General features: G+C 31.6%; 1 protein-coding gene across 1 annotated transcript in view; it reads left to right on the top strand.

The window, feature by feature from the left end:
- Window positions 1-11,829, top strand: part of LOC123698908 (division abnormally delayed protein) — a 93,481-nt gene extending 81,652 nt beyond the window's left edge. Inside the window, exons 6-9 of the mRNA XM_045645734.1 lie at window positions 8,512-8,759; window positions 9,034-9,160; window positions 9,961-10,123; window positions 10,563-11,829. Of these exons, the coding sequence (XP_045501690.1) occupies window positions 8,512-8,759; window positions 9,034-9,160; window positions 9,961-10,123; window positions 10,563-10,693 (669 nt within the window). The 3' untranslated portion in view covers window positions 10,694-11,829. The remainder of the gene's footprint in view (window positions 1-8,511; window positions 8,760-9,033; window positions 9,161-9,960; window positions 10,124-10,562) is intronic.
- The last annotated feature ends 4,041 nt before the right edge of the window (window positions 11,830-15,870 follow it).

Here is a 15,870-nt window from a genome sequence, read left to right as displayed (position 1 = left end):
TGAACGGCTTGACCGATTTCCATAATTCTATTTATTTATTTATTTATTTTGTAGTCAGTCACATTCGAAGACTCTATGCGTTGGCTCTATGTATACAATAAGTTTCTCAAACCTCAAAAATCGTGCAATTTTATCCTGGCCAAAATCCGTCACACTTAACCATATAATATTTTGAAGAAAATCTCTTTAAAGTGGAGTAATTTTTCTCACACGACACATGCAATATATAGTGGTTTATGCCCTCGCTACATATTACATTATGTTTAAATTGTCTCTCACCTCGTATATTGCTAGCACAAAGCAGACTCGCCTCTTGACTACACGTCCTTGTAATTTTGTTGGCGAGAATCGCTGAGATAAGATTAAATAAACATCTAGGCATCACTTTCAGGGGAAATTAGAACTATGTTATGAACTCTAAATGTTTGTATCATATTTTTAATGTAAAAAAATGCTGTATGCTCTTAGACCATTAACTTAATGATCTAAGTGTATGCTGGATCCTTTATTACTATGAGATTGATAATCGTTCTCAATACCACACAAAGATACTATAGATTCAGCACCACTGCATAATAGTCACCTATAACAAATATTTAGCGCTATATCCGCTATTACAAAACAAATCTATCTAGAGTTTTGATTAATAACACTTCATCAGGTAGACAAAACGGGCTGCAGAACTAAATTTAAACTAATTTACAGCCGCTAAGTACACAAGTTGTGCGAACGAGATAATTTTCTGCATAAAATATGCTTCTGAATCTACAATGAGCTTAACTTTTGATTTACAGCGAACGAAGCAATAAGTTGTGCATTTTGCACGCCATTTGAGCTTGCTAGCTAAATGTCACTGACCTAGAGTATAATTTATGGCGGGAAACGACAATGCAACTGAACATAGATAAATAATGAGCTCAGTTCCTACTAATGCAGCTAAATAAAAAATAAACAAAACATTTTATCGCTATATACATGAACAGCATGAATACAAAAGCTAATTTATTAATACGACTTAAATTTGCATCAAGTTATAGATAATAAATATTTAAAAGTATAATAGAATGGATAGGCATTCATAAAATTGATTTATATGTATCAAAACAAAGTATTCCTATGTAAAAAATCTAGTTTATGAATAATTAAAACCTGTATACGAAATGAAAACAGTTATAAGATATTTGCAACTAATATCTATTTCCATATTATTTAGTCTCTATTTATATTTTAGCTTCAGTATGTGGTATCAGTATCCAAGTTAAAATACCTAGTTGTGATGTTCTTTTAAGAAAGAGTTTCAACTACATCCCTATTATTACATTCATAATGATAGAAATAAATCATAATGCAATTATAATAATGCACTAAAGTACCTACTTTGACGGCTGGATGTAATCTTGGCTAACTGCAATTTGTAGTTAACAAATGTTTCCTCAAACTTTCACACTGGCAGTACGCCACACAACTTCGCTTAACAACCAGACACGAAAACTTGAAACATTCGGTTTTCACAACCAATAAAATTTACAATAATTCAAATTTTATTACTACAAATTTTTATTGTTATCTTTTGTGAAGCATCAAATGGACACAGCAAAATTTATTCGAATAGTTAATTCTTTAAAAAATAGTTAGGTTTCGCTTATCATCTCGACCAAACATAAATAAGATTTGTTTCAAAACGTATCTTTCCCAAAAAAATTCATTCCTGCATATTTCAATCGCTCTTTAATTTTAGCAGTTTTTCAAAATGAATAAAATAGAATAAGACATTATTTTTTATTGTAGTATTATGTTCTTCAAAATCGAACAACACTGCAGTTCATCTGCAGGCAATAAAGTTTGAAATTTTCTTATTATAAATTTATGTGAAATTATGAGCCCATAAAGTGTGCACGTGGGCGAAGTTCAGGTCAATCGTGGGCGCAGGGCAAAGAACGTCTTCGCTAAACCACAGACGCTTAAACGAATTATACCTTTAGACGGAAATATGTTTAATGTGTTACTAATTATATAGATTATATCTCTTTACACATAACACGATTTACATATCATTAAAGCTTGCTCATTTTTGAGTATCATTTTTCATTTGAGCATAAATTGACCACTTACATGACAGTTGGAACAGAGAAATAACGATGTTAATTACATAATATGTAGTTTAAAATGCGCTATAAATTTTTAAACATTTCAAATTATAGATTTATTCCATTTTTATTTGAATGTAGTTCTAAGTACAATGAGTGGTTAAATTTTATTGTATGCTCGCGGTACGAATGTATAAGTGCTTATGTTGAATTTGCTTCGCGGATAATAGGCTCAGTACGCGTGGGCTTCCACTTAATGAATATTGAAATCGTGAAAGCATTGAAGAGCAAATGTGGGCTACATTGAATTCGACATAATACATCATTCTATACATCGGATCATTATAATTCACTGTTAAGTGTTTCTTTTACCGCTTTCAATTCTCTAAAATTGTTGTGCTCACATTTTGCTCACATAATACTTCGTTTAAAGCAGCTCTCAATTGATCTTGGCTAGGAAAATGCTTCCAAATATACGATGAAGTTTTCCTTGTTTTATCACACAATAGTCCTAGCAATCAAAACGATATAATTGTCATGTAAACTACGTACACATATATTATTTTGGAATACAAAATTCAACCAACACACCTACTAAATTATAACGATAATACAAACTGAACTTCTGTGTGTGAGTACACATCCTTACACATCATTAGTAAACATCTGTTTGCCCTATGTCCCCTTGACAGTCTTCACACCCGTTGATCACAATTGATCGTCGTAAATTGCAAAGTTAATGACAATAAAACTGAAGTGACCTTAGATGTTACTAAGCCATGTCGTAGCATTGAACTAGTAACGTGTTCTCATTGTAATTAGTTACAATTGCTTCGATTATCAATAGGAATATCGGAGGCACATATATGAAAATATGCTATCAATATATTATGTTATAAATATGCTATAAATAGGTTAGGTATTATACCTACTTACTCATGTGTACCTGGATAAAGGATCATAATTTGTCAATACAGGTCGTCTCTTAAACATAATGACTTTTTTAAAGTTACTTCAACAAAGTACTTTTACGATAAAGAGTAAACATTTAATATTCCATTACAATGCCGCTCCACGCGGTCGTAAATCGTTCTAGAAAGCATCGAAGTCTGTAGGTAAAATGTTGACTTTCAATTTTCATACTAATAGCTTTGGTGCGGCTTCCACTCCCCCAAGAATTCGCAGGATACAACTTTAGGGATCGGTTGCTTATCGATAAAATTTTCGATTACTTACTTTCTTTGTAACTTATTAGAACTTAAGGAAACTTTGATTTGGGTAGGTTTTACGGTTACGAAGTTCGGTTTGTCTATGGTAAATAGATATTGAATAAGATGTAATTTTGCGATAGGTATAGATTTATTAGAAAAGATTAGCTTTCATATTATAATGTCGTAAAGAAACAAAAATTAAATAAATTGTAACAGTGCCCTAAAATTATGTGAATTTACTGTTTTAATACTATCATGTATAATACATAAACCTTAATTGAGTTAAAGTTACGAAGTAACCTCTAAAACAACCTAAATAATATATGTAACTAAAACACAAAAAGAACCCGCAAAGCACACTTGAAATTATGGATAAAGCAAATACATTTCGCAAACGGTGTTAACATTTAAGCTGATTTTTCTGCTTTATTCGCCAAAGATTAAAAAAATCACATCGTTAGACAGTGGATGGGGTTTCAAAGGATCCCTTTATCAAAAGGTATTCCACAGAAGGCAGGGATTCGGATTATGTTGACATTGTGTCTCTCCGTGGATTATGTTACGACTGTAGATGACTCTAAGTTGTGTATTACATAACATTTTTTTTTCATACAGTTGAAGTAAACTTTAAATACCTATAGAGATTGAAAATATGTAGATTGAAATTTGAAATTTATTTTCGTTTTGCTAATAAAAGACGTAAGTCTATAGGTAGGTACGTAATAATATTAAAATCAAGCATATCTTAATCTTTTCAATCATCATATCAATTTAGTATTAATTAATGTACCAAATATTAGTTAAATTTTAAATTTAATTTTATTAGCACAAAACAAAACGCATGATTCGAATTTCGATTAAGTCGTGACTGGTCATAATTTAACAAATCGTAAAAAAAGCTAATTTCAAATTTGGAATGAGGTAAAAATCGTAAGGTCATTAGCATCGTCGCGAGTGAAAAGTCATCAAATGTTACAACAATCCGCGTCTCGAGTTCCATCAGGTTGAAGCGCCGGCGCCCGCCCACGCAACGAGCTTTCTCTGCGATAGAGTTTACGGAATAAGCGGCTAGCGATTTTGTTAACACGATTAAGCAAAATAGAAGGTTCGTATTGCAATGGTATTTCTTTTTTGCACAATAAGTATGTATGGATAAATACTATAGTAATGGATTATAGCGCTGTTGACGGTAGACGGTATACTGAACTACTATTTTGCGATTATATTCCATTGCTAATCTTGTGTTTTCGGTATAAATTTTATAAGTTTTCTTGTAAGCAACATTGATCGGAAACTGCGTGTACTCGTATAAGTGATCTTTCGCATCCTTACATGAAAACCTTTTTTCACTATCAGTGGTTTTTATTCGTAAGTATATAACTTCGAGGGCAAGTATCAATGTACGATTTCTCTTTTCCAAGTAAGTCGCTGCTCACTTGACTTGCACCACAGGCCACGTGGGCGCCGGCGCAGCCAATCGACTACGCAATTTTATTGATAAACCGCCGCATCACACTTATTTATTGAACTTCGATAGTTTCTTTATGGCCATGACACTATCTGCCTACGACTACTGATTTTTTAACGACTCGATTTGATTCGACCCGCGTTTGGTGAAATGTAACCGGTATTTTTGAATATTAATGTTTGTTTCGATTTTCATTTGCAATAATATTGATGGTTTAATGTAAATTCGTTAAAGGCGCCAGACATTTTAACAGACCGTGTTGTTTTGTTTTAAATATTTATCACTAATGATTGGAGCGCCTAATTAATTTTCTTTTATTTCAATATTCGAGGAATCTTTCTTTTTATCTTGATCTAAAGCATCATGCTTTATGAGGAGATTGAGTTAATGTTAATAATATTCGTAGCAGTCTAAAACAGGTGAATATTCATTAAAAAAAATTCACTACATAATGTATACCGTATATTTTTAATCATGACCATGGAACCCAAGCTTTTCTTTTGAATTAAATTAAAGTTTGTGTGTTTGAAATATATCACCATGACAAATATCCTTACTATCCCATTAATTTAGAAAACTCGATTTTCATCTTACACAATAACGCTTTAAATGTACCTGCTGTACACTAATTTATAAAACCTTAACCTCTTTTCTGATATTGCCTTATCTGTGACTACGATTGAACTTTTACGCAAGTCCGGATGTTCAAAGACGAATTAATTACAAGCACTTGTCGCCCACACACCAGCCCACTATTTGTATAGATTATACAGCTTCAATTTAAAACGTTTAGCCGCTATTGATAGATTCAAATAGCGATATGACAGCCTGTTATTTTTGAGAATATATACCTCTAAATTATAGTTCTTGTGATTAAGTCATCAATTTTGGTTTCCAGTTTGTTTTTGCTAGTGCTAGCTAGCTAGGTGGAGGAAAGTTTTGTTTTTTCAAATGTATTTGCTTTGTGTTTGTATATCTTTGCAAGAAGGATTTCAGTTTGACAGGTGTCAAAAAGATTATTTTAATGTTTTTAACTGAGAAAGTTTATGATCAATGAATGGATGGATCAATGAAACAACGAGATGAAATTAGAAAATAATAATATTTTATGTTATACTTCTTAACATAATACATATTTGATTTAATAAAGCCCTTGCACTAATTAACGCGAAATTAATGAATAAAATATTCCTCCACTCTTCAGCCTGTATAGTGTATGAATATATTCATAAAAATAGTACAGTGAACATTTCCTGGTTAATGTTTGTTCAATTTTATTACTGGAAAACATCTCATCATATTAAGTTTGGTTTGCGTAGTTTCTTTATAGAGCTTTCACAATTCCCCAATGACTGCAATATAGTTAGTTTTCCGCGAAACACGGTATATATGATTAATAAAATATTGGTATATATTTTATAGGTACATTGTAATAGGTAGATAATATATCATTTTATCAATGAAAGTTGATGAAAAGGCACACAAAAAGTAAGTTAAATAATTTATTAATTATGTCAACCATATTTTTTATTACCTATAAATCTGACAAGTTATACCTACATGTATTCATTAAATCTTGGAAAGTATTGTCATATCTTATCTTTTCCATTTTACTAAAGTTCTCGAAAAGTAATTAACATGTGACTATACATTATATTATCTTTTATAAGTGACATGTGTTAATTAATGGCTGTTGGAGGCTTTATCAATATAATATGTAAAGAGCTTGATGAAATATTTCATTAAAGAACAGAATGGAATAGTAAAACATCATTTTATTAGTTTTTATTAACGTTGAAAATATAAAAAAAACAGTTAATTGTGTTATTCGTTAATTGCACATTTTCATTCGTTTGTTATCGTATTATTTTTAAAATTAGGTATATTTTCCATTATAATTATTGTAAGTTCCTTTAAAGTTTAAAGATGTAGAGCTAAATGAGCCGAATAAATATTGTATATTTTTATACACTTCAACTTTATCAATACTGATTCATTAATTAGATTTATATCAATACTAGTGGTCCGCCCCGGCTTCGCCCGTGGTACATATTTCGCAATAAAAGGTAGCCTATGTCCTTTCTCGGGTATCAAAATATCTCCATAACAAATTTCATGCAAATTGGTTCAGTAGTTTAGGCGTGATTGAGTAACAGACAGACAGACAGACAGAGTTACTTTCACATTTATAATATTCGTAAGGATTCCATAACAATAGACAATTAGAAGTTATAAAAATATGCAGCTTTAAAATAAATTTAAATACAATTTGAGCAAGATATCAAATAACAGATAAAATGCTTCATTTAAAATTATTATTTCATTCAAATTCGTTTAGGCGTCAAAATATTCAGCTAATAAATAATAATGAATGACATATTGCAAGGACAAACCGTGACGTCTGTAACAATTGTTTTAATTAAAGTTTGAGACAATGGCGTTAGTCAGTGGGTTATGAATCTGATGATCAATATCGTAGAGATAGGTATGTGAATAATGTTTCTAATAAATTGTGTGTAATAACTCATTCTTGTTTTCGTCTATTGTGCGTATAAACATCGACGATATCATAGAATGTTACGTATATGGAGATTCATTATTTATTGACTTTGGAAATTTATAAGATTTTTTGTGAGTTAAATGTGAAAACATTTCTTTAACGCAAATAAAGTTCTATTACTAATTTAACTACTTTCGGGGAGATACCTCATTTTCCTCATTTTCTTTAAATATTTCCTACTAGTGGTCTGCCCCGGCTTCGCCCGTGGTACATATTTCGCAATAAAAGGTAGCCTATGTCCTTTCTCAGGTATCAAAATATCTCCGTACCAAACACGCAAATTGGTTCAGTAGTTTAGGCGTGATTGAGTAATAGACAGACAGACAGAGTTACTTTCGCATTTATAATATTAGTATGGATATTTAAATAAAATGAGGTTTAAAGATAAGAATAACAATGCCTTGTGGTATATTGTACCCTAATGAGCTTTTCAATTACTAGTTAGCTTTACATACGTATTCTAAAATTCATCACATCATCACAGAATTTCAATTATTTCAAATGTAATATGGAGCAAAAAGTGAAGGCATACGCAAAAGCTGTTGACATTCCAATGGGAATTGTTCCGCGAATCCGCGTAAGTGTGTAAAGGTGCAATTTTTAGAATAATTGCACAAAATTGTTGTAGTCCAGAGCACGAACTATGCGCCTATTTGCGGCCAGGCTTCGTTTATTTGCGCTTGTCGCGAGTCGCTAAGGGCATTCACACGGCTCGGGCGCTATTTACGCACGAACGCCGATGTCTTGAGCTGATGATATTCGTAACTTCATACTGACAAACAGAGACTAATGACGCCAAATGACGCGGATAAGATCCCTTTGAATTGCAATAAGGTAATATATGCGGATAGATAAATAACACATCGCGAGTGCAATTTGTCGGCAACCGGTATGTTAGTTTCGCACATTCCGACGTGGTCGTTGATGTGTAATTGTTGTTGCTTATTAGTACCCCCCGTTACTATAAATAAAACTTATTAATATAAATGCCAGAGAGTTATTTACAATCAATAACTATTTATGATATCTATTAAGAATTTATTAGTTATTAATATTTATTCCTATATAATTGATTACTCACTATAAAATTACTATTATTATCTAGCCTTAGCGAATAAACATCACATCTATTTACATAAATCTGTATTTAAAACACACCAAAACATCAACATCTATTACAAATAGGTGCGGCAAGAATGCGGTCCACCGTCCACCCTAGACACGGCCAGCAGCACCTCCCCACAGCCCACAGCCACGACCAGCAGGCGGGATGCCCTCCGCGCGCCTCCACCGGACACTGAGCTATTGCAATTCGCTGCAACACTAGCAGCTAGCAAGAAACTCTTTGCGGGGTTGGCTGATGGACTCTGCGATGACACAGACTTCGCAGCTGATGGCAATGAGCACTGCTGGAACGGGGAAAGCATTGGAGAGTAAGTAATTTGGGTGCAAACTTTAAGACATATTTATTCCAGTTTATACCGATTTGGTTCCCTTTTTTAAAAAGTTTTATATAAAAGCTCTGTGATATTGAATTTAGTATTAATTTTTTTTCAAAATGCTATATAATTTAAAATAAATAATTTCTTTAGTTACATTTTGTTTACGAAATAATACATAAGATTGCGAATAAAATAAAAATAAAAAAGCTCTATTTTAACCAAATTTATTAGCAATGTAATTTATATAAACTTTCTCTCTGTACAGTTATACCAAAGCATTGGTCGCATCGGCTTCTATAAGTGATCAAAAATACAATCCAGAAGTTTCTACGGAGATGAACCAAAATTCCAAAATTGCAGTTCTCGGAGATAGATTACGGCAAGCAAGACAAGTATGTGCTTAATGTTGTAAAAATCTCTGTCTTACCACAAAAAACTTTAGACAGGGTTTAAATTTAATCTGGTTTTGTCATATTTCACATAAACAACTATTAAAGTGACAGATCCCTGGTTTAAAGTTAGACTGTGTTTAAATTGTTTTGTGGTAAGACCATAAATATTTAATTAAGATATCTCTTAAATAGCATATATTTTATAGTATATCCGATTTTAATATTGCATATATGTATATTAAACTATAAATATTCTAGACAATTGACAAGCCATTTCCATGCCGAATCTCATGTGATATTCAATAAGCTCAGGTTAGCACTGGAACAATGAAAATCAATAACTGTATTAATAGGACTGGTCCTATGACCAGGTTAAGCTGCCATATATCTGTGTATATGAAGGGTATGCTGTGTATATATCCGACATCATGCTATGTATAATATACATCAGTTTTACATATTAGAACTCTAATAATAAAACACAGAAAAATTCTGAATTTTATTTTTCACATTGCACATTGTAAAGCATTGATGGAGTTCTATTAAATTCATATATATAATAATTAAAGAAAAAAACATATTTATATGGAAAACTCTACAATTAATAAAATCGTCATTTTAAACAATATTTCGTAAAACATTAATCAAATGAATTACATAAAAGATAAAACACATCATCCTCTACAATCAAAAAGAAAAAGATTTTTCGAATTTTTTAGCAAAATCTATAATTTCAAACAATATTTTTACCCTGTAATTTTTTTTTCACATATAATTTTAAACAATATTTTCGTCCACAGTTACTAGTAAAACACTCGTGGAGTACTCCAACAGCGGAAGCCTTCATGCAGGGTGATGAAGCAGGGGATGAAGGGTCTGGTTCAGGGAGACTGTACACTGATGATGATGCTTCATATGATACTGAGGGGTCTGGTGAGGAGGGGTCTGGGTCACATGATATTGGTGAGCATTTGCAACTTTTTTATTTGTCTTTTATGTTTTTTGTGGTTGTTGGATTTATTTTTTAACAGTGTAGATGTGTCTGGTTGGTGGATGGGAAAATTTATGTTATTCTGGATTTTTAAAACTCTTTTTTATTAAATAGAGTTTAATACATACATACAGTTTCAGCACGTTTCAATTTCTTAATGTTTGAATTCCGGTGTAATTAAGCATTTCCATGCAAAGCAACTCAGCCTTTGTAGCTTTTTACCTACACTTGGCTCTGCCGAAAAGAAACGCCGCGTCCATTCAGGCCGAACTGCTTCGTTGCGTGTTATTTATTCATGAGACCGAAGCGTGCTCATTGCTGAAAGTATATCTGTTACCACAAATATACCAAGAATAATAAAAAAAAAACATTTTAGTAATTACAATATTTCATGTATTATGTTTTTTCTAGCTGGTGGACCAGTAAGTGGAGAAGAAAAGACACACTCAGCGCCGCCCAAAGTGAACAGCAGCGCCTCAACTTTAGCTTCAATGTCTTTCGGAATTACAATTATTTTCCTTATCTCAAGTGTCACTCTCTAAGTACTCAGTGAATCATATCATATGTAATATGGATTTGTGCAATGAAAACTGTGACGTTTTGTGAGATTACTCTCGTGTACTGATTAAGATAAACATGATTTTTTTGGAAAATTTGATTTCAATAGTTCACGTTTTCTGTATTGAATTATGCATACGTAAATTAAGGGTAAAAGTGTTAGCAAAATTAATGTTAGTGACTTTTTAAATTCGTACAAACGCTACTAGAGGGTAGTCTGATAAATCCAAATGTTCGGTGTGAACCCGTAGGCGTGTCTGTAGCTAGTCCCCGGTATGAAAGCTTCCAAATTAAACTAAGTTTAATATAAACTAAAATGCTATCGGCATTGAAAATATCATTTTGAAGTCTGCGATTGTACAGAGCATATCAAAATGTTAACTGTATTTTGTATATAATTTTCTCGTTTTATATAACTAGCATAGGAAGAATCTAATATTATATTGCATTTAATTGAGTGTGAAATCGTCATAATAAGAAACATATAAAGAATCTCTATCGATGTTAATATTAATATTAGCTGATTGGCAATAATTCTCTTAGAAAATATATATCGGTTAGTATAATGAGTATAAAAGTGTCGATTGTATATGTGTACATACCTAAAATCCTACTGGTCTAGGTGCTTAGCTAAGTAATCATGTTTTGTTGCCATATTATTATTTATAATAAATATAATTAAGTCATAATTTAATCTAATATTATGTGATACAGGATTACTATATTTAAGTTGACTTTGTTTATTGTAGTAATATTTTATAGATGCTGTATGGAAGGATGGATAGGGCCTAATTTTATAACAAATTGCTTATTGCTTATGTATGTATCTATTAGTAAGTCGCTCTTGGTCTACGAATGTAGAGTTTTTACCTAATACGTATTACTTACAAGTAGAGTCTTTATAGATATTTCAATTAACTTCAAAATACGTTAATATAACATTTAGAATATCATTCTATGCATAAACCAAACCATTGTGATACACATTTAGTAAGCATGAAGTGATAAAGAAAAATGTGTGCGTGTACTAGTGTACACAGTACCTACACACGTAAGAAGTGAAACTTCTTTATGACCATAATTATCAAAAAATAATTTACTATATGCAACTTTACAGAAATACGTCGAATCACGCGTGGTAGGGATAAGAAAAAGGTGGCGCGTAACGGAAAAATGTCACGCGTAACGAAAAAATGTTACACTAAATTTTTTACAACCCCGATAAAGAAGTTTCACTTCAAAAATTATCTAAAAGGTCAAATCACTAATATATTAAATAGAGACCCTACTTGCTAAGATCACACGATATGTTAACTAGGTAGTCTGTATAATAAAAGACAAAAAGCCAAAAAGTAGGCACTTATCAATTCTTGACAAAGCCGTTTTTATGGTTTTATTTGATTTTAGACACAATTAGATAAAATTGCTTAAAAAATTCCAAGAAATTATTAGTTATAAAGGACGTAGTGAAAATTGGATATTATATGAATCGATTGTGCTTTAAAAATGTATTATATTCGCCATTTAATGGCGGCAGAATGTATTTTAATTGTGTTGTATATTATATTAATTGTTAGTGATGAACCGGTAACGAATATATTAATTACCTATTGTTTATTACCGAAGCATAACCCTATCGGGAATGGTCAATACCAAAATACATGCAAACTTTTATGTATCAAACTGACATTTTTAATACAATAATCTCTTTTTCACCCAAGAAAATCTTTTATTCATGCGAAACGACTTCTGCTTAACGTTAGACATAAAATGTTATTGTTTCAACCCTCGTTAAGAAAGTATGATTCTTTCTTTTGTAAGATAAATAATAAAGGGCTGCCCACTACACCGTACTATTCCATTTTAATTAAACAATAAGGGTCATTAGAGCAGAAATTACTTACAACAAAGGTCTCGACTATCACACAAAATCTACGTTTTTACTAGATTTTCAAATCAGGTGTTAATTATTGAAGTGAAACTTTAGGCGCGTTAAGAGTAAAATTTCATGGTCGCGTCCGCGTCACGGCAATACCGTCACGTCATGGAGTACGGTGATTTTGGTGTCTTTGAATGTTGCCAAAGAAGTTTCACTTCTGACACGTGTGTTCGGCACACACGCTCTTTTTTATGTTAAAATATTTATGCATTTTTATAAAGTTGGTAATAAATTCTATTTTGTACGTTTTAGTGGGCAAGGTCTTTTATGCATGATCTGAAAACGAAAACTGTTTATTATGAATGGAAGTAGATGCTATTAAGTTGTATGCAATTCGATCGTAGGTCAACGAACTTATCCCGAATATTGTAAATATTGGACAGATAGTGTGTTTATATCATGAAAATAAACTCTGTACCATAACTGTTTTTGTTTTATTCAAGAAACATTTATTCCTTAATTATATACTCCCAAGTATGATACGAAAACTAGAATAAAAGCTACATCAAAATATACAAACTGAATTTATAATTGTTTATAATATGATTAGAAATATTTGCATCAGACTATCTGTATTTTTTTTTATTCTTCGAAAAGAGACAAAATGAAACCCCGGAGGCTTTTATATTTAGGAATGTTACGGATGGAAAACTTTGATCATACAATTATTGTTTATGGTAAGAACAGCCTTTCTCCATGCATATGTTTTTCCTCGTAAAAACTTCTTCGGGTATGATCAATAACAATATGTTGAAGGATATGGTGCAATAAATTCTCCAAAATTTAGGAAAAGGTTTTTGTTTTATAACAAATACCACAGCATGGTTGTTAATATCCACGAATAGCAAAACAATATGAGAATGAAAAAAAAATTGAAATAGGATACACCTATAGAAACCTCATCCGGATATAGTGAAATATTGAATTGAGTAAAAAATGTTGTAAAACTTCTCAAATATAAACAATGAATTCAATCATCCTAAAAAGTTATCGTCGATAAGGCTAGTCTTAAAAGGATCTATCTAGGCTGAATACAGTCTGCTTTCTCCGCAAACATGCCTCGAGCAACTCTCCATGTTCATGAGTAATATTCTCAGATCTCCGATATTTGCGATACCTACAAGATATTATGACCTACATCTATACTAATATTATAATGCAATAATGTGAAGAATTTGTTTGTTTCAACGCGCTAAGCACAGAAACCACTGGTCCTATTTGAAAAATTATATCACTGTTAGTCTATTTATCGAGGAAGAGTATCGGTTTTACATCATCGCATAAGACCAATAAGATCGGAGCAACGTGGTTAAACCACGGGGCACATCTAATTATGCATACAATAAATATTTAAAATATCAACATATACGTTATAAACATCCCATTTACCTAAAATATAGCCTGGCCTAAATTGTAACATTAAGAAATGGAGTCAAAGCATTAAGATAGAGAGACGGTATCGGGAACCATTTCGCGGACCATTGCGTCCGCCACTGAACGTTTCGATTTATACAATTGCTTACCATTACTGAATATCGAAATGCCTTTGTTTAAAACTCTAAGGTAGCGCATTGACTGACGCACTCGGAATTGAAAATAAATTAAATCTATTATGTTAAAGTCGTAGCAGTTACATTAAAGTAGAGACTTGAGTTCTGCCTTATGTTTTCAAAAGATACTTTGTTGTTTTCAGTATGTATTTTATTACAGTGAAACTCAGGTTATGTTTGAGATTGAGATGGTTGAATTGCAAACACCGGCCTACTTGAATATCCATCTAGAAATTATCATAGATACGATTATGATTGTTTACCTGAACGTTATATCAATCGATATTGATATTACGTTCATGTAAACAATTTGGTACGATTGGTACGTTTTGACCGTATTATAAAACAAAATATTTCATCATGTGTTATCCATAGTTATATATTATTTACTTAAATCAAATTGGACTTGGTAATAGATGGTTCCCTAAGGAAGATGGAGACCTTTTTCAACCCTTCCTTTAAATAACAGACGTAATCGTTACATTATATTAAATACAATTTTTCATCTATCGTTGTAGTAGAAATTGTATCCAAACTTATTTATTCGTTGCACATACAAAAAAAAATACTTTAGTGATTAAAACATGTATTAAAGCATTCCAGAGTACTGTAAATGCCAAATGTAATTATACATATAACCCAGCAAAATTAGAATGGTATGTCGAACACAGGTCGGTGTCAAGTCGTGTCACCTTCGTGACTTTTGACTTGTTCAGTTTCCTGAGGAACACCCGTTATTATGATATTGGCATATGAAATCAATATGTTTGAAAAGATGATTCATTTTCTGACTATTGGAATTGATGTACAGTTTCTAAATTTAATAAAATAAAAATTGTACTTGTTACATCTATTTTATGTTCAGTTAATCAAAAAAGTACGGTATTATTTAATTAACTTCAATTTTAACAAAATTCTAACTCATACATGTAGGTACATAATATTTCCTTTTCTGACGTTGGCAAGGTTCTAGTCTGGTTCACGTATTAAATATAAAGATACAGACCTACTACTTATTATAACTCCTTGCCTACAACTGAAGATCCGTTGTTTGTGTAATGTGCCAAATGCCAATCACAGGAACTACTGCATTTTTTTTTAATTTGCGTTGCATTATCCATTTATCGACAAAGGTTACAAGCAGCAATTAAATAATAATAGCACACTACAATCAATACGAACCGGGTAGCAAAATAATCCTTTATAGCGCAGACGAAGTTGCGTGGATCACCTAGACGTAAATAAAAACAATAAGAACCTACTACTAAAAATTTATTTCTTCTGCTTCATTAAATGTATCAATAAATAATTAATCAGTTTAAAAAAACCCGAACTCCTAATAACCTTATAAAATTGTACAACGGGGCATCATTTTGCAAATGGCCACTAAAGTTTGGTATCAATAAAGTTTGGACAAGTTTCCAGATGGTAGAGTTTACGTCCTACTTAAGGTGTTATTTACTGCAGAAGGGTCCGATTTTGATCGTATATTAAAAATATTTCTTCAGATTATTTTTGTTATATGTGATTAATATATTTAAGATATTTTATCAGTTATTTAAATTTAGAAAAAAATATTGTGGTTATAAAGAAATCGTTTTTGCTACAGAAGATTTTTTGAAGCTACTTTCAAAAGTCGATGTAAGAAAATATATTATGATTACCGAAGCAA

The sequence above is a fragment of the Colias croceus genome, chromosome 2, assembly GCF_905220415.1.
Source record: "Colias croceus chromosome 2, ilColCroc2.1".
Lineage (NCBI taxonomy): Eukaryota > Metazoa > Arthropoda > Insecta > Lepidoptera > Pieridae > Colias > Colias croceus.
The sequence above is the reverse complement of the archived record's forward strand: the minus strand, read 5'-3'. Positions and strand labels throughout refer to the sequence as shown.